Source organism: Primulina eburnea, chromosome 13 (assembly GCF_022965805.1).
Source record: "Primulina eburnea isolate SZY01 chromosome 13, ASM2296580v1, whole genome shotgun sequence".
Taxonomy (NCBI): domain Eukaryota; kingdom Viridiplantae; phylum Streptophyta; class Magnoliopsida; order Lamiales; family Gesneriaceae; genus Primulina; species Primulina eburnea.
This window is the reverse complement of record NC_133113.1, coordinates 14,963,570-14,978,307: the sequence shown is the minus strand read 5'-3', so window position 1 is coordinate 14,978,307 and position 14,738 is coordinate 14,963,570. Positions and strand designations below refer to the sequence as shown.

Genomic DNA, 14,738 nt, shown 5'->3' with positions numbered 1-14,738 from the left:
TGTCTGTCCCAATATTGTACATTCCCAATCATCAAAATGAAAACTGAGTCTACTACTGGGTGTTTCTGACACTACCTGTCATTTCAGATTCGAACTATTCGATACAAACAAATCAGTTAATAATATAAATGAAAGAAAAATACCTACCTGGTATTCAGTTCTGACTATCGATATCAAGTTCTGTTATACTATTCTGAAACATTTGACATCACAAGATAATCATTCTCATACAATAAGGATCGAATATCTGCTACTCTGCTTAATACTCTGCTCTGATTATCGAAATCAAGTGCTGAACATTCTGATCAAATTTCTGAACTACTGTAACTCTCGAATTCAGTTCTGCTTCGGTTGTAACCGTATATACTCTCATCGGTTCACAATAATCTGTATCGAACACTGATTCAAAATAACAGTAATATCATATCAGATTCAGAAAATAAATAATCTATACTAATCTAGTAAGTTCAATAAACTTATAAAACTGCAATTTCTGGCAATAATATTAATTCTGATTAACTGATCACATCTTCTGCCTGTCTATATCAACTGCTATATCATCTGCAAATATAATATGCCCCAAACAATACAATTTGTATCAATACTGATCTAGAAGCAAACAACTCTCAAGCAGTTCAAAGCACAATCAGATCAGATAATCTGCCAACTCAGACAAAAATAAATTTCTGACATTTCTGAAATTTCTGATCTTTCTGATATCGATATCGTTATCAGCCACTGATCACAATCTCAACTGTGTCAAAATCAATTGGTATACTAACTGCAGGTATCACATATTCTGAATACAATCTGTTTCAAGCAGGATTCATATCTGAATAATTTTTGTATACAATAATCACAATTCTCAGTGTATTCAATACAATCTTCAGATATTCGATTCAATCAATCAGATGCTGCAAATATAACAAAATCTCATAGATACAACGAGCATGAAAACATCAGAATATCTCTGAACAAACCGAAACATGCCAACGAGAAACACTAAATCGGATGTAACTCCTGGTCGAAACTCTTCTACTGATCTTTCAATTCTTTCAATTCACTGTATCATTCTGTACATTCAATATCATTCTGTACTGAATTCTACAATACAACCAATACCTGGTATCGATTCAATTCTGAAATTTATCTTTCTAATATAAAGCAAATCTGCAATCTTATCTGGAAAATCATCAGCCAACTCGTATATCATTGGCAAATCTGCCAATGCTAGGCTCGATTTCAGTACATCTACTGAATACACAAGGATAGCCTCTGCTCCTTTCTGTATTAATCGAGTCCCGAGACAACACAGATATCAAAGGAATTCTGAATCTAAAATCCTTACCGTGTAATCTCTACTCATCAGCCATATCTGGTTTGAATCTTACATTCTCCTGAAAGGAATCTTTAATAGTTCTGTACTTGTTTAGCATATTAATATCAATAATGCAATCAAATCAGAAACACAAGTTGTAAGGCTCGAGAATTATCCGTGTCATCGATGTGAGAGTTGAAGAGGATTTTGCATGACATGAAAAATGTGAGTTGGAGCAAGTATGGCCGAGACAAGACCGCACCTGCGGTACTAACATCACCGCACCCGCGGTGTGAAGATAGAAAAATGAGTTTTGTGCGAACAGACACCGCACCCGCGGTCCTGTAATGACCGCACCCGCGGTCATTGAATTTCAGGAAATAAAATGTCGCCGTGAGCACAGCGCACCCGCGCTCCTGAGCTACCGCACCCGCGGTCTGCATGCGAGATTGCCACTTTTGAATTTCGTGTTGACACATGGCATGCTATATAAATACCTTGCATTGACACCTCATTTTATTATCTTCAGAAGGCAAGAACCGAGAGCATCCTTGAAGAGAGAACTCATGCCTTTTGATCTTTGCACTTGAGATTTTGCTATTTCTGGTTATCCGATTTTAGATCCGACTTCGGTTTTGAACTCACCTTGTCAAGGGCTATCAAAGGATGTAAGTATTATACATTTTCAGCATAGTTCGAAACATATGTGTTGGAGAATTTATGATTTTGTTGAAGATATGTGTTCTTGGTAGTATGAGCTTGATATATTTACTACCGAATCGAATTATGGATGTCATATGCTAGGGGTTCGATTTTCCAGCATACATGGATCGAGTATATGCAGATTTCAGAATATATATGGATGTGTTGATGAGATTAAGAATGAATTATGATTGTGTATTATTGTTTGAGTTGATCGGTATTGTGAAATCACGCCGTTACGCCGTCAAATTGTATTGAAACCGATTTCTGTTTTGTGTATTGAGTTGCTTGAAATGTATATTGATAGAGTACACATTGGTTATGCCATTTCAGATTGGTAGTGGTTATTGTGAACTCAAAACTTCGACTACGACACAGACAGTGCGACAAGAAAGGTATAATTCATGTGGTCACGGGATTGCACAACTCGATTCAGATTTGATACGAGTTTCCCTAAATCACATACTAGATTGTTATTACATTGATTATGTAATGTTTCGTTTATTGATTTATATTCGAGTCTTGAGATAGGAGATATTGGCAGATTTGCCAAAACTAGACGTTTCGGTGTATCGACGCATAGGAGCAGATTTGCTATATGTGTAGACCCTCGATACAGAGTTGACCGAAGTCTAGGAATAAGATGTACCGTTGCCCCGAGTGGTTGGGTAGGTGACAGACCGTCTTATTCACACCGGGATCCCTAGATTAGAAATGAGTCGAGTCAAGATTTAAATGTTGAATACAGATTTGTATTCTTCTACATGTTTAGATTTACATTCATGTTACTTGATATATGCTATGCTTTTGTACATGATTATCACATTGCATGCATCCATGTTTTATACTGGGATATCTTCTCACCGGAGTTATCCGGCTGTTGTCGTGTCTGTATGTGTGCATGGCAACAGGTGGGGCAGGATCTGGGTCTCGAGCTAGATGAGAGATGGATGATAGCGTGGAGATCTCGGGCGTTGCAGATTACTAGTGGTTCCTACTAGACTTGTACTTATGATTGTAGTTGGCATGTAAACACTAGTGTATGTTTGTAGTAAACAGATCTGTATGTATATTATGTTGTTGACTTAATATAAAGACATGTTATGCTTTAATTACACATTTGAATTAATGTTAAAAGCAAATTTTTGACCCACATTTTTGAACAAAGATCCAATTAAATCCCAAAAGAATTTAGTTAGAGCCCGGGTCCCCACACAAGTACATCATAATCTAACTCAATCTCGTTCTCATCTTACTGTAGTATACAATATTCTACAAAAATCTCTGATATCACTCTTTCTTTCCCAACAAATAGGAGATCAATACTACAGTACAAACAAACCCCACAGATACATCATATCTCCATACAACTCAGTCACAGATAATCATAAGGAATGCATTAGTATATATCAATACATAAGCGATGTACTCAAAAAAAAATAGTACATGTGGTGTGTTCTGGGTCTGTTCCTCAGTCGTTGTCCTCAGACAATTCTGTTCCCTAAAATCTTCTAGAACCTTTCTGGGGACAGACTCTAGCAAAGTGTCCCGGCTGTTTACAAATATTGCATCTACCAGTAACTCCCTGGCATTGCTCTGTGGAATGTCTCTCTCCACAAGTCTTGCAATATACCCCAGTATAGCTCGGGCTGGAACCACTGGAGCTAGACGAGCCACTTCCTAACTTCTTGAACTGTTTATTTTGAATTTTCAATGGTTCTTTCTTTTTACCACTGCTGCAGCCAATCTCAACTCTAGAATGCAGTTGCTGTGGATTTGCTGCTGGAAGATCATACGATGCTCCCTGTTGTCCCATCCGAACGGTTTCTACTCTTTTGGCCCTATTCAATGTATCAGCAAAACTAATCGATCGTTTCACATTCACCAATGTACGTATCTCTGGATTCAATCCCTGAATGAACTGACTAGATATAGCATCATCATTTATAGCTACAAGAGGGGCAAAACGTAGTAAGGTGAAGAACTGTGCCAAGTACTCATCAATACTCATCTGACCCTGTCTCAGGTTTACAAACTCTTCACTTCTGTCCTCTCTATACGATACGGGGAAAAATATTTGATAGAGTTCAGCCTTGAAAATTTTCCACGTAATCACTGAACGACTCTGTTCTAAGGCTCCTTTGGTTAGTAACCACCATCTTCTTGCAGTCTCTTGCAACTGGGTCTCAATCAATTTGATTCTACAATCATCTGTGAAATCAAGAAATTCAAATAACATTTCTGTGTCCTCAAGCCAATTCTCACAATCTACTGACGTCTCAGTACCCTTCAAAATCGGCGGTCGAAATGACTGAAACCTCTTCAACTGTGTTTCCATCTGAGTTTCGGATATATTTGTCTGTTCAATTGAAGTATTACCTCTTTCCGGAATTCTTCGGGGAGGTATATCTGATTACCAAAAGCATTATTAACCCCAATACAACAAATCTGTTCTAATCTTTCTCTGATCATCTTACTGCTGATCAAGAATAATATCTGATTCATATTCAGTGATACATAATACTAATTCCAATCAAATAATCAGGTAAACATGTATCTCAAAGCAGTAACACATAGTCTCATGCTAGCACACATGTAAGTCAACACGATAATAAATCACATGCTAGCAATCACATGCAAGGAAAGAAAACTCGTCTACCCCGCTCATTCTCTTCTATCTCAATCTAAAGGATCTATCGCTCTGATACCACCTGTTGTGGGGACCCGAACGCTAATCATCTTCTTAATCATCTTTGGGATTTAATTATCAATTAAAATAAACAGTGTCTAAAAATTTTTCTTTTTAAATTGCCAGTGCGGAAGGTAATGGAATCATGCTATTATACAACTCAGTATAATAATACAAATCTTGTACAACATTCATCTAGTTCAACTATGGTTCAACTACTAAATTTCAAGTATTAAACCAAGTCTACATTCAAGTCCGGAATCACCACTCTAATCTCGATCTCTCATCATCATCTCGACCCCGATCCTGTCCCACCTGTTGTCATGCACACATACAAACAAGACAACAGCCGGAAAACTCCGGTGAGAATAAATCCCAGTATAAACAATGTATACATGCAATTAACTGAATTAACATAAAAGCATGCATCATATCTTTGCACATGTATCTAAAATCAAACAACATGTATCAATATTAATCTGTAAATAAAACATGAATCGTAATCTACGAAACACAAATCATTACAGGTCTGTAAATCAAATCTAGTCTCAATATCTAAGACTCGACTCATCTCTCATTCTAATCTAGGGATCCCAGTGAATAGGAATGTAACAAATCTCCCACCTATCTCTTACATTCGCGGTGGTTGAATTTGATACGTTCCTATTTACGGACTTGGCCCTCGCTGTATCGAATATCTATGATAAGAGCGACTCTCCTCATGATCACATCGATACGACCAAACGCCCGGTGTCTTGGAGTACCTACCAAGACTATGCCTAGTCTGACAATGTGCAATGGGTCAGTGACGTCTCTGTCATAGTCTGGCCCCTCTGTCAGTGACTCTTATTCAATAGCTCTCTGCTTCCTACTTTCTTTCTCAGTAGAATAAACATAATCATTAAAACATAAAGGTATAGAAACAATACCATACAAGTATGTGGTTTAGGGAAACTCGAGTAGAATCTAACTCAAGTCGATCTCCCAATAAACATCAATTTATACCTTTCTTTTCGCGATCTGATGAAGATGAAGTCTCGTATCCCAATATGTCCATATCCAAATCTGATAATGACAATCATATAAATACCATATCAGTATATAACTCAATTCAAGACATGTTCTGATCAATACTCCAATCGGTCTACAATCTGATCAATGCCAACGATATAACAATGAATCTCAATCAATCTAAATCAACTGATGTTTCGACGGCATAACAATACAATCTGAGTAACCCCGTTAATCTGAACATCACAGGTATAATACCAGAATTCATACTCAATACCATAACATCACCATTCGAATTCCAGCATGTCAATATCTATGAAATTCAACTCAAGAGATGTTGAATTTCATAACAAAGGCATACAGTATAATTTCTTCGATCTGATTTCACATATATACTGATCAGTCTGTCTAGAATACCTAATAATAATCAACTCTCTATTCTTGAATCAAGAACAATACAAATCTTGTATTAAATCTCAGTCAATATCTTTCAAAAATCATAACAATTGTATAAACAGTTTATTCTTTAATCTGACTTCCATTATACAATGTCTACGGTAGCAGAAACACCATATCTGATTAATATTCAATTCTAGCAACATCATATTTTCAAATCATCTCAAAACGTAATAAAACTTACATCCTTGTATAGCTCGAGTCGAGAGAAACACGATACTGCGTTCGGATTCAAATTCTAATGGACGGATTTCTCGGAATCATGAATTCTATGCTTGAAGAATTCCTTTCCACATTTTCGTCCCTTTTCTGAATTCTGAGGAAATGAACGATTGTATATATATATATATATATATAAGTTTGATCTATGGGTTGATTTGAGCTACTGGCTGTTGTATCCATTTTACTTAATTTATCTTGTATTAATTTTATAAATTCAAAATTATTCTCTTTGATATTTTTAACACTATTTTCAGTTATTTGGTATGGTTTAAAAATTGGGTTTTTGAGTTTACTATTCGAGGTTTCTATTTTAGTTGTTGGTTGTTTTTGTATTTGTTTTTCTATCCGATCTAGTTGTTTTCCTATGGTATTTAAATTTGTATTTGTGAAATTATTTTGTATTATGATGTTTTTTATATTAATTTTTTCATTATCTCCTGGATTTTTTATAGGAATTGCTTCAATTTGTTGATTTTGTACTAGTATTTTAATTCCTTGTAAAGGAGGATGATTAGATTGAATTTTTCTAGGTAGTCTTTGGTATAAGAATCTGATACCAAAGACTACCCAGTGATACTTAGGGGGATAATTGAACACCAATAGAAATATTCATAAACAATAATAATAAAAAGCAATTAATAAAAAGAAAATGCAATAACAATAAATAAAGTAGGCGGTTTAACCAGCCATATAATATGTATAATAATATATATATATATATGCGGAATTTAAAGACAGGAATTTAAATACAAGAATTTAAATGCAGGAATTTAAAGATCTTTAAAGATTTGAGGTTCCTCCAGTTTCTGATTGCATATAATCTTTAAAGGATTATATGTAGAGCATACTTTTGCAAAGAACACCACAAAATCTTCAAGATATACATATAATATATATAGGTATTTATATATATTTAGGCGGTTTAACCGGCCATATAATATATAATATATATATACAAGTATTTAACACATAAATAAAACACACCTTGGAATCAAAATAAGAACTTCAATATATCTTCAAAGGATTTACAAATTCTTCAAGAACATAAAGCTTGAAAGGTAAGAACACCTTGAATGTGAGTGGAGAAAGTAGGAAAAGTAAGAAAGAGAAGAGAGAAGAAAGGAAGTGAAAGTGGGAATCAAAACTTGGTATCAAAAAACTTGCCTTTCCTCGGTAGACTTGTCTTCTATTTATAGATATCTTCAAGGGCATTTTTGTAATCTTGAATAGTATTTGTCGTTGTCATGCTTGTATCATTTCGTCGTCATTTTTCTTTTTTTTTTTTTTTTTTTTTTTTTTAATACACGAATATTACAATCAATGCAAAAATTAAAATTTACAATTCATATTTACATTCCACTGTTTCCAAAAATAGGTCCATCATCATCATCATCTAAATGGACGGAGGGTTCTGGAGATTCTGATCTGTTTGATAAGGCTGGTGTAAATTTCATCAATATTGCCTGCATTTCTTCAGGAGTTTTTGCTGTTGCAAGCATAGCTGCCATTTGAGATTTTTGTACCAAAAAGTCTGTCTGCTGTGGTGTTTGGAATGTCTCTGGAGTCTTGACGTTACAGTCTTTAATCCATTTTTGAATATTCATAATTGAAAGGCTTGGAGGACTTTTAAATTTATCCCACCATTTAACTTTGAATTTTCTTATAAGTACTGGAAGTTTTTGATCAGAAAGTTCTACTGTCCATGCAAGAACCCATGGAACATAGAATTTTGTACAAAAAAGGGCTAAGGGTTGTAATGATTTTTCTTCATCTGTAGGTTTATACTGAGCTTTGAATAAATTGAACGAACTTTGGATTGGGGGTTTTAGAATTTCATATGATGAACCGAAAAATTCCCACCATGAATTCCACCAAAATGGAAATTGTTTGGGATCACATATTTTTGTGTCAAAATAGAAAAGCCATGTGTGTTTATGTTTTTGGTTTTGGATCAAAAAGGAATTGTACCATGCTTGATGATAATCCCAATAGTTAAAAGGTATTTCGAAGAAATGTGTTTCTTTAAGTTTTTCTGGAAAGAATAGGGATTTGGTTAAGTCATATCCCCAATCAGCTGGAGCAATGACTTTGAGAATCTTACAAGTAGAATATGCCGGATCTTCATGTTTCTCTTCTAGGAAGAAATTTTTAAATATTACGGATTCTGTAATTTCAAGAATGGCTTGATAGAAATAAGGGGTTTTATTAATATCATATGGTTTATAATATCTTCCTTTTCCAAAATATTTTTGAAGAATCTGGAATGGTTCAGAACTATCGAATCCTCTTTCAGTATTAATAATATTTTGCCATATAGGTTTTTCAAAAAATTCTGAAGAGGCTTTTAAATAAGGTTGGGTCAAAGAAACCTGAGGATTTAAAGATTGTTTTTGTGAGGATGTTGTAGGGGAATCATCTGAATTTGACAATACCTGGAAAGTATTTGAAACTTGGATTTTTGAGGATTTTTCTTCGGAATTTTCTTTTTCTAGAGATTTTTTGTCCTTTGATGCTTCAAGAAGAGCTTCAAGAATTTGAAGTCTGGTTTCAATATCACAGTTTTCTTTCTTTGGAATTTGGAGTTTGGATTGGGCAGTGTCGAGCTCTTCTTCTTTTGTAACAATTTCATACCAACTTTTTGGTTTTACTGGATCAACAGAGGTTTGGATAGGCCTTTTGTCTTTATCTTTTTTCGGCGGCATTGACTCTGTCTTGAAGAAATTCTCGGGTAAGGAAGTCTGGTAGAGAATTTGTATCTCCTTTGATAAATTCAATATTAAAATCAAAAATACTTAATATAGCCTGCCAACGTGCAAAAATTTGTTTTGATGCAAGATTTTGAACATCTTTTTGTAAAATTTCTTTCGCACTTTTACAGTCTATCCTTAGTAAAAAATTTTGATTTAATAAGTCACTTTGAAATTTTTGTATGCATAAAACAATGCCCAAAATTTCCTTTTTTATAGTAGAATAATTCTTTTGGGTGTCGTTCCAATGGGCTGATGTATACTGAACTATATACTCTTTGTCTCCTTGTTTTTGCTTTAAAATACCTCCATATCCTAGATCTGAGGCATCTGTCTCAACTATTTTCGGTAAGCTAGGATCTGCAATATGTAAACATGGAATTTCTAATACTTGTTTTTTGATTATCTGTACTAACTCTGTGTGTTTTTCTGTCCATGGAACTGGGTTTTTCTTAAGCCTATCATGTAAAGGTTTTGCTATTCTATTAATGTTAGGACAGAAATCTAGAACATAATTTAAACTTCCTAAAAATCTTTGTAATTGATTTTTATCAAGTATTTTATCAGGGAATTTATTTGCAAATTGTAAAGATCTTTCAATAGGTGTAATAGTTCCTTGTGATATGTAGTGTCCTAAAAATCTGATTTTAGTCTGGAATAGGCTTATTTTTGATTTGGATACTACTAAACCATTTTGTTTTGTAATATAAAGGAATGTTTTTAGGTGTTTTATATGCTCATCTATGTTGTTTGAAAAGATTAAGACATCATCAATATAAACTATACAATATTTTGAATAATCATTGAAGATTTCATTCATAATCCTTTGGAATTCAGAAGGGGCATTTTTTAACCCAAAAGGCATTACATTCCATTCATATTGTCCAAAAGGGACTGTAAAAGCAGTTTTATACCTGTCCTTTTGAGAAATTTGTATTTGCCAAAATCCTGATTTCATATCAAATTTAGAAAATATAGAAGCATTATGCAGTTTTTGTAATAGATCTTTTTTATTTGGTATAGGATATCTAATCCATTTTAATGCTTTATTTAATGGTTTATAATTTATTACTAATCTGGGAGTCCCTCTTTCAATTTCAGAATTTTTATTAACATAAAAAGCAGCGCAACTCCAAGGAGATCTAGATTTGGAAATTAGACCTTTCTTTTCCAAATCTTGTATTTCCTTTTTACAATGTTCTTCTAGATCAAAATTCATTTGTATTGGTCTAGCTTTGGTTGGAATTTGTTTATCATTAAAATCTTGTTCATAAGGGAGATCTACAATATGTTGTTTTCTATTCCAGAAAGCATTTGGAATTTCTGAACAAATTTCTGTTTCTAATAGCTTTTGAAATTTTGAAATTTTATTTTGAAGTTCTTGTGTTTCTAACTGTTTTATTATCCTTTTTTGGGAAATATCTTTTTTAAGATTTTCTAGTTGAAAATTTTTTCCTTGAATTAGTACATTAATACTATTTTCATATATAGAATATGCTTTTATTAAATTGAGATTTCTTGTACGGGGTTTTTCTAAGAATTCAAATTCTAATTTTTTGTAATTAAATTTAAAAGAAATAGAATTATTATTTACTTTATATGGAGTAATTAATCCTATAAAAGGTGTTCCTAGAATTACAGTATGATGTATATCATTAACAAGAATAAATGTAGTTTTAATAAAAACTCCATTGTTTAATATTGATGCTTCTGTTTTTGAATTGACATTTAATTTAGAATTGTTAGCAGCCGAAAGTTTTTCATTAGTTTTTTCTTGAAAATTTTTAGGTACTATTCCTGATTTTATACAATTTAAATCAGCACCAGTATCAAAAAGCGCTATTGTACTAATTTTAAAATTTTCTGAAAATACCAAATTTATTTTTAGTATGTATTTTCTAGATGTTATTTCTCTTAATACAAAAAGAAAGTCTTCTGGAATTTTTTCAAGGTTTTGAATATTTTTTATTTCATTATCTTCAGATTCTTCAGAATTTTCAGTGTTAATATTATCTAATATTCCTTTGATTATTTCAGAATCTTCTTTTTGTTTTTCTTTTAATTCTTTTAGCTCTAGTTTTATTTCTTTTATATCTTTTTGTAAGTCTGGGATTGTTATCTCTTTATTTTTCATTTTCTTTCTTTTTTCTAAAATATTGGTTAGGTCGTAAGTATTTTTAGAAGTATTTGGTAAAGTAGTATTTTTTATTTCTGTTTTTTCTTCTTTATTTTCTTTGAGAGATTTTAAAATTTTATCAAGATATTCTTTTTGAATATTGGGATCATTTATGTCTTTTAGAATATCAAGAAAGAATTGTTGATCTTTTGAAAGCATGTTAATTTGTTTTTCAGATTCATTACTAGATGTAATTAATTCATCTATTTGTAAAGATTCATTTTCATCTTTAGAAGAAAAATTTTCTAATTCTGACTCAGAAGAATCAATTAAAAGATTAGAAATTTTATTTAATATTTCTTCATTTAATTCTAATTCATTTAATTGTTTATTCAATCTACAATAATTAGCAGTATGTCCTTTTTTATGACATTTATAACATTCAATATCTTTAAATGATTTTTTAGGATATTGTTTGAAATTTTTAAATTTCTTATAAGGTTTCTTATAAAAATCTTCTTTTGGTTTAAAATTTCTCTTATTGTATTTAAAATTTTTTCTATATGGCTTTTCATTAGATTCACTACAGTTTCCTAAGCATTTAGAAGGAGAAGGTTTATTAGGATTTATATCAAATTGTTGACAGAAAGTTCCTAATTCTTGTTTCGTTCTTTTCATTTCCCATTTTAAATGTTTTTGTAATTTTAGATCTTGACATATTTTTAAACCTTCTTGTTGAGTTAGACTAATTAATTGACCATAAGTAAATTCATTATAAGGAATTATTTGTTTTCCACATGATTCCCTAATTTTATTTCTAACCTTTTCTCCTAAAAGAGTTGGTAATCCTGCTAGGAATTTTTCTTTCCAAAATGGTTGATTAGAGTCTTCCCTAAGCATGACTCTGGTTAGAAAAGTATTTTTACCATTGAAAATCACTTAATTTTTTACATTTAAGATTTGATAATAATTCAGCATTTTTATCTTTTAAATGTGAAGGATCACCTATAAAATGTAAAGAGATTGTTAGGATTAAAGTAGCTACAGCATCTTGTTGGGGATTTTCATCTTGATCTAAAATTGGTATCCCGTCTTCATCAGTTTTTATAGAATTTAGAATATCTTCTTGTTGTTGATTTGTAAGATAATAGTCCCACCAACCCTTAATTTGACCAGAAAAACCAGCTATAAGGAGTTCGGCTATGGTTCTATCTTGTGTATTTGTTTGAGTTTTATAGGCATTTGCTGCCATAGTCATTTGTTGTAAAATACTAAGAATATTATATTCAGTCATTCCATCTATGTTCCAATCATAAACGGAAGAAGCATTAAAACGAGATTGTGTTATGGGTTTTATTATTCCTAAATCTGGAGCAGGAATAATTTGTAACTTTTGTGAAGATTGATTCCAATCCATTTTATTGATTTTATTTGTAGGATTTTGGAATTGTTCTAAAGCTTCACTAATATCTGAATCATGATTTAATGTATTTATTCTAAGATTAGAGATTGGTGTTTTAAGAGCAATTTGATCTATGGGTTGATTTGAGCTATTTGTTGTTGCCATTTTACTTAATTTATCTTGTATTATTTTTATAAATCCAAAATTATTTTGTTTGATATTTTTAACATTATTTTCAGTTATTGTGTTTTTGAATTTACTATCTATAACTGCGGTTTCTATATTATTTTGAATAGGATTAACAGAATTTGAAAATGGATAATATAAAGAATTTTGAAAGGAATATATTTCAAACCAATCAAAAAATAAAATATGAATTTTATATTTATTTGTAAATTCATAGAATTTTTGTTGAATATCTTTTCTTGTATCCATAAATTTTTCAAAAAACCATAATCTTTTTTCTTTATTATGTGTAGCATAAAAATCTTTATGTAGAAAGTTTTTATCTACTTGGAATTCTGTTTTGATTGTACAATCTATTTTGAAGAATTGATAATTTGAAGTTTTATAGATTTGATCTTTATTTACTTTAGGAATTTCCCAATTATCAATTGATTTATCAAAATCTTCTATGACTATTTCTTCGGTATTTATTATCCTTCTATTCTCATAAGAAGTTGAAGTAACGGAGTTAAGAGAAGTAGATCTACAGAAAATTGAATTCATTTTATTAAAATTTGTGTTTCGATTTTTAATTTCTCTCTACAATCCTAAGCAATTCTATGGTTTTACAGCCTTAACGTTAGGACTTACTACCCAGACCTTCTTAGGCAAAAACACTCAAGAGAAATTAAATTTCTAAAACTCAAATTAAAATATCGTAAAAACAATTCTTATAACTCTACCCCCCCCAGGCTCTTATAATCCCAAAAAACTTTATTAAATTCAATATGGAACGTCCAACCAAACGATTCCAATCAAAAAGTCATAGTCTTAAACGCCTTGGCCTACTATTTCAATCAAATAAATCTTTTTTCCCAATCAACACATGAAGCTGATTCAGAAACCATATTGTATTACGTTGTTTACCAAGGGAAGGTGACAGGAGTCTACAACCATATTGTATTACGTTGTTTACCAAGGGAAGGTGATACCAAAGACTACCCAGTGATACTTAGGGGGATAATTGAACACCAATAGAAATATTCATAAACAATAATAATAAAAAGCAATTAATAAAAAGAAAATGCAATAACAATAAATAAAGTAGGCGGTTTAACCAGCCATATAATATGTATAATAATATATATATATATGCGGAATTTAAAGACAGGAATTTAAATACAAGAATTTAAATGCAGGAATTTAAAGATCTTTAAAGATTTGAGGTTCCTCCAGTTTCTGATTGCATATAATCTTTAAAGGATTATATGTAGAGCATACTTTTGCAAAGAACACCACAAAATCTTCAAGATATACATATAATATATATAGGTATTTATATATATTTAGGCGGTTTAACCGGCCATATAATATATAATATATATACAAGTATTTAACACATAAATAAAACACACCTTGGAATCAAAATAAGAACTTCAATATATCTTCAAAGGATTTACAAATTCTTCAAGAACATAAAGCTTGAAAGGTAAGAACACCTTGAATGTGAGTGGAGAAAGTAGGAAAAGTAAGAAAGAGAAGAGAGAAGAAAGGAAGTGAAAGTGGGAATCAAAACTTGGTATCAAAAACTTGCATTTCCTTGGAGGCCTTGTCTTCTTTATATAGACATCTTCAAGGGTATTTTCGGAATCTTGAATAGTATTTGTCCTTGTCATGTTTGCATTATATATATATATGTATGTATATATATATATATATATATTTTTAGTACAAATTTTACAATACAAAAATTACAATAAAAATCATGTGTCTAAATTATGCATTCCTTCTTCATCGAGTAAATCTTCAAGGATAATATCTTCTTCTGAGGAGTAGAAGATTTCTTCTATCTTTTGGTCTTCTAATTCTTCCAAGAATCTGTTGTACATTCTAGTATAAAAATAAAAAGT

General features: G+C 31.6%; 1 protein-coding gene across 1 annotated transcript; it reads right to left on the bottom strand.

Moving 5' to 3' along the window:
• Positions 1-7,747: 7,747 nt before the first annotated feature.
• LOC140810310 (uncharacterized) lies at positions 7,748-14,389 on the bottom strand. Its single transcript, XM_073168183.1, has 2 exons — positions 14,244-14,389; positions 7,748-9,105 (listed from the first exon to the last, which is right to left on the bottom strand). Exon 2 carries the CDS (start codon positions 9,098-9,100, stop codon positions 7,748-7,750), a length of 1,353 nt encoding a protein of 450 aa, XP_073024284.1. The 5' UTR covers positions 9,101-9,105; positions 14,244-14,389.
• Between the last annotated feature and the right edge of the window lie 349 nt (positions 14,390-14,738).

Coding starts and splice junctions, on each gene's coding strand:
- LOC140810310 (XM_073168183.1), bottom strand. CDS start 9,100: ATGCCGCCGAAAAAAGATAAAGACAAAAGGCCTATCCAAACCTCTGTT.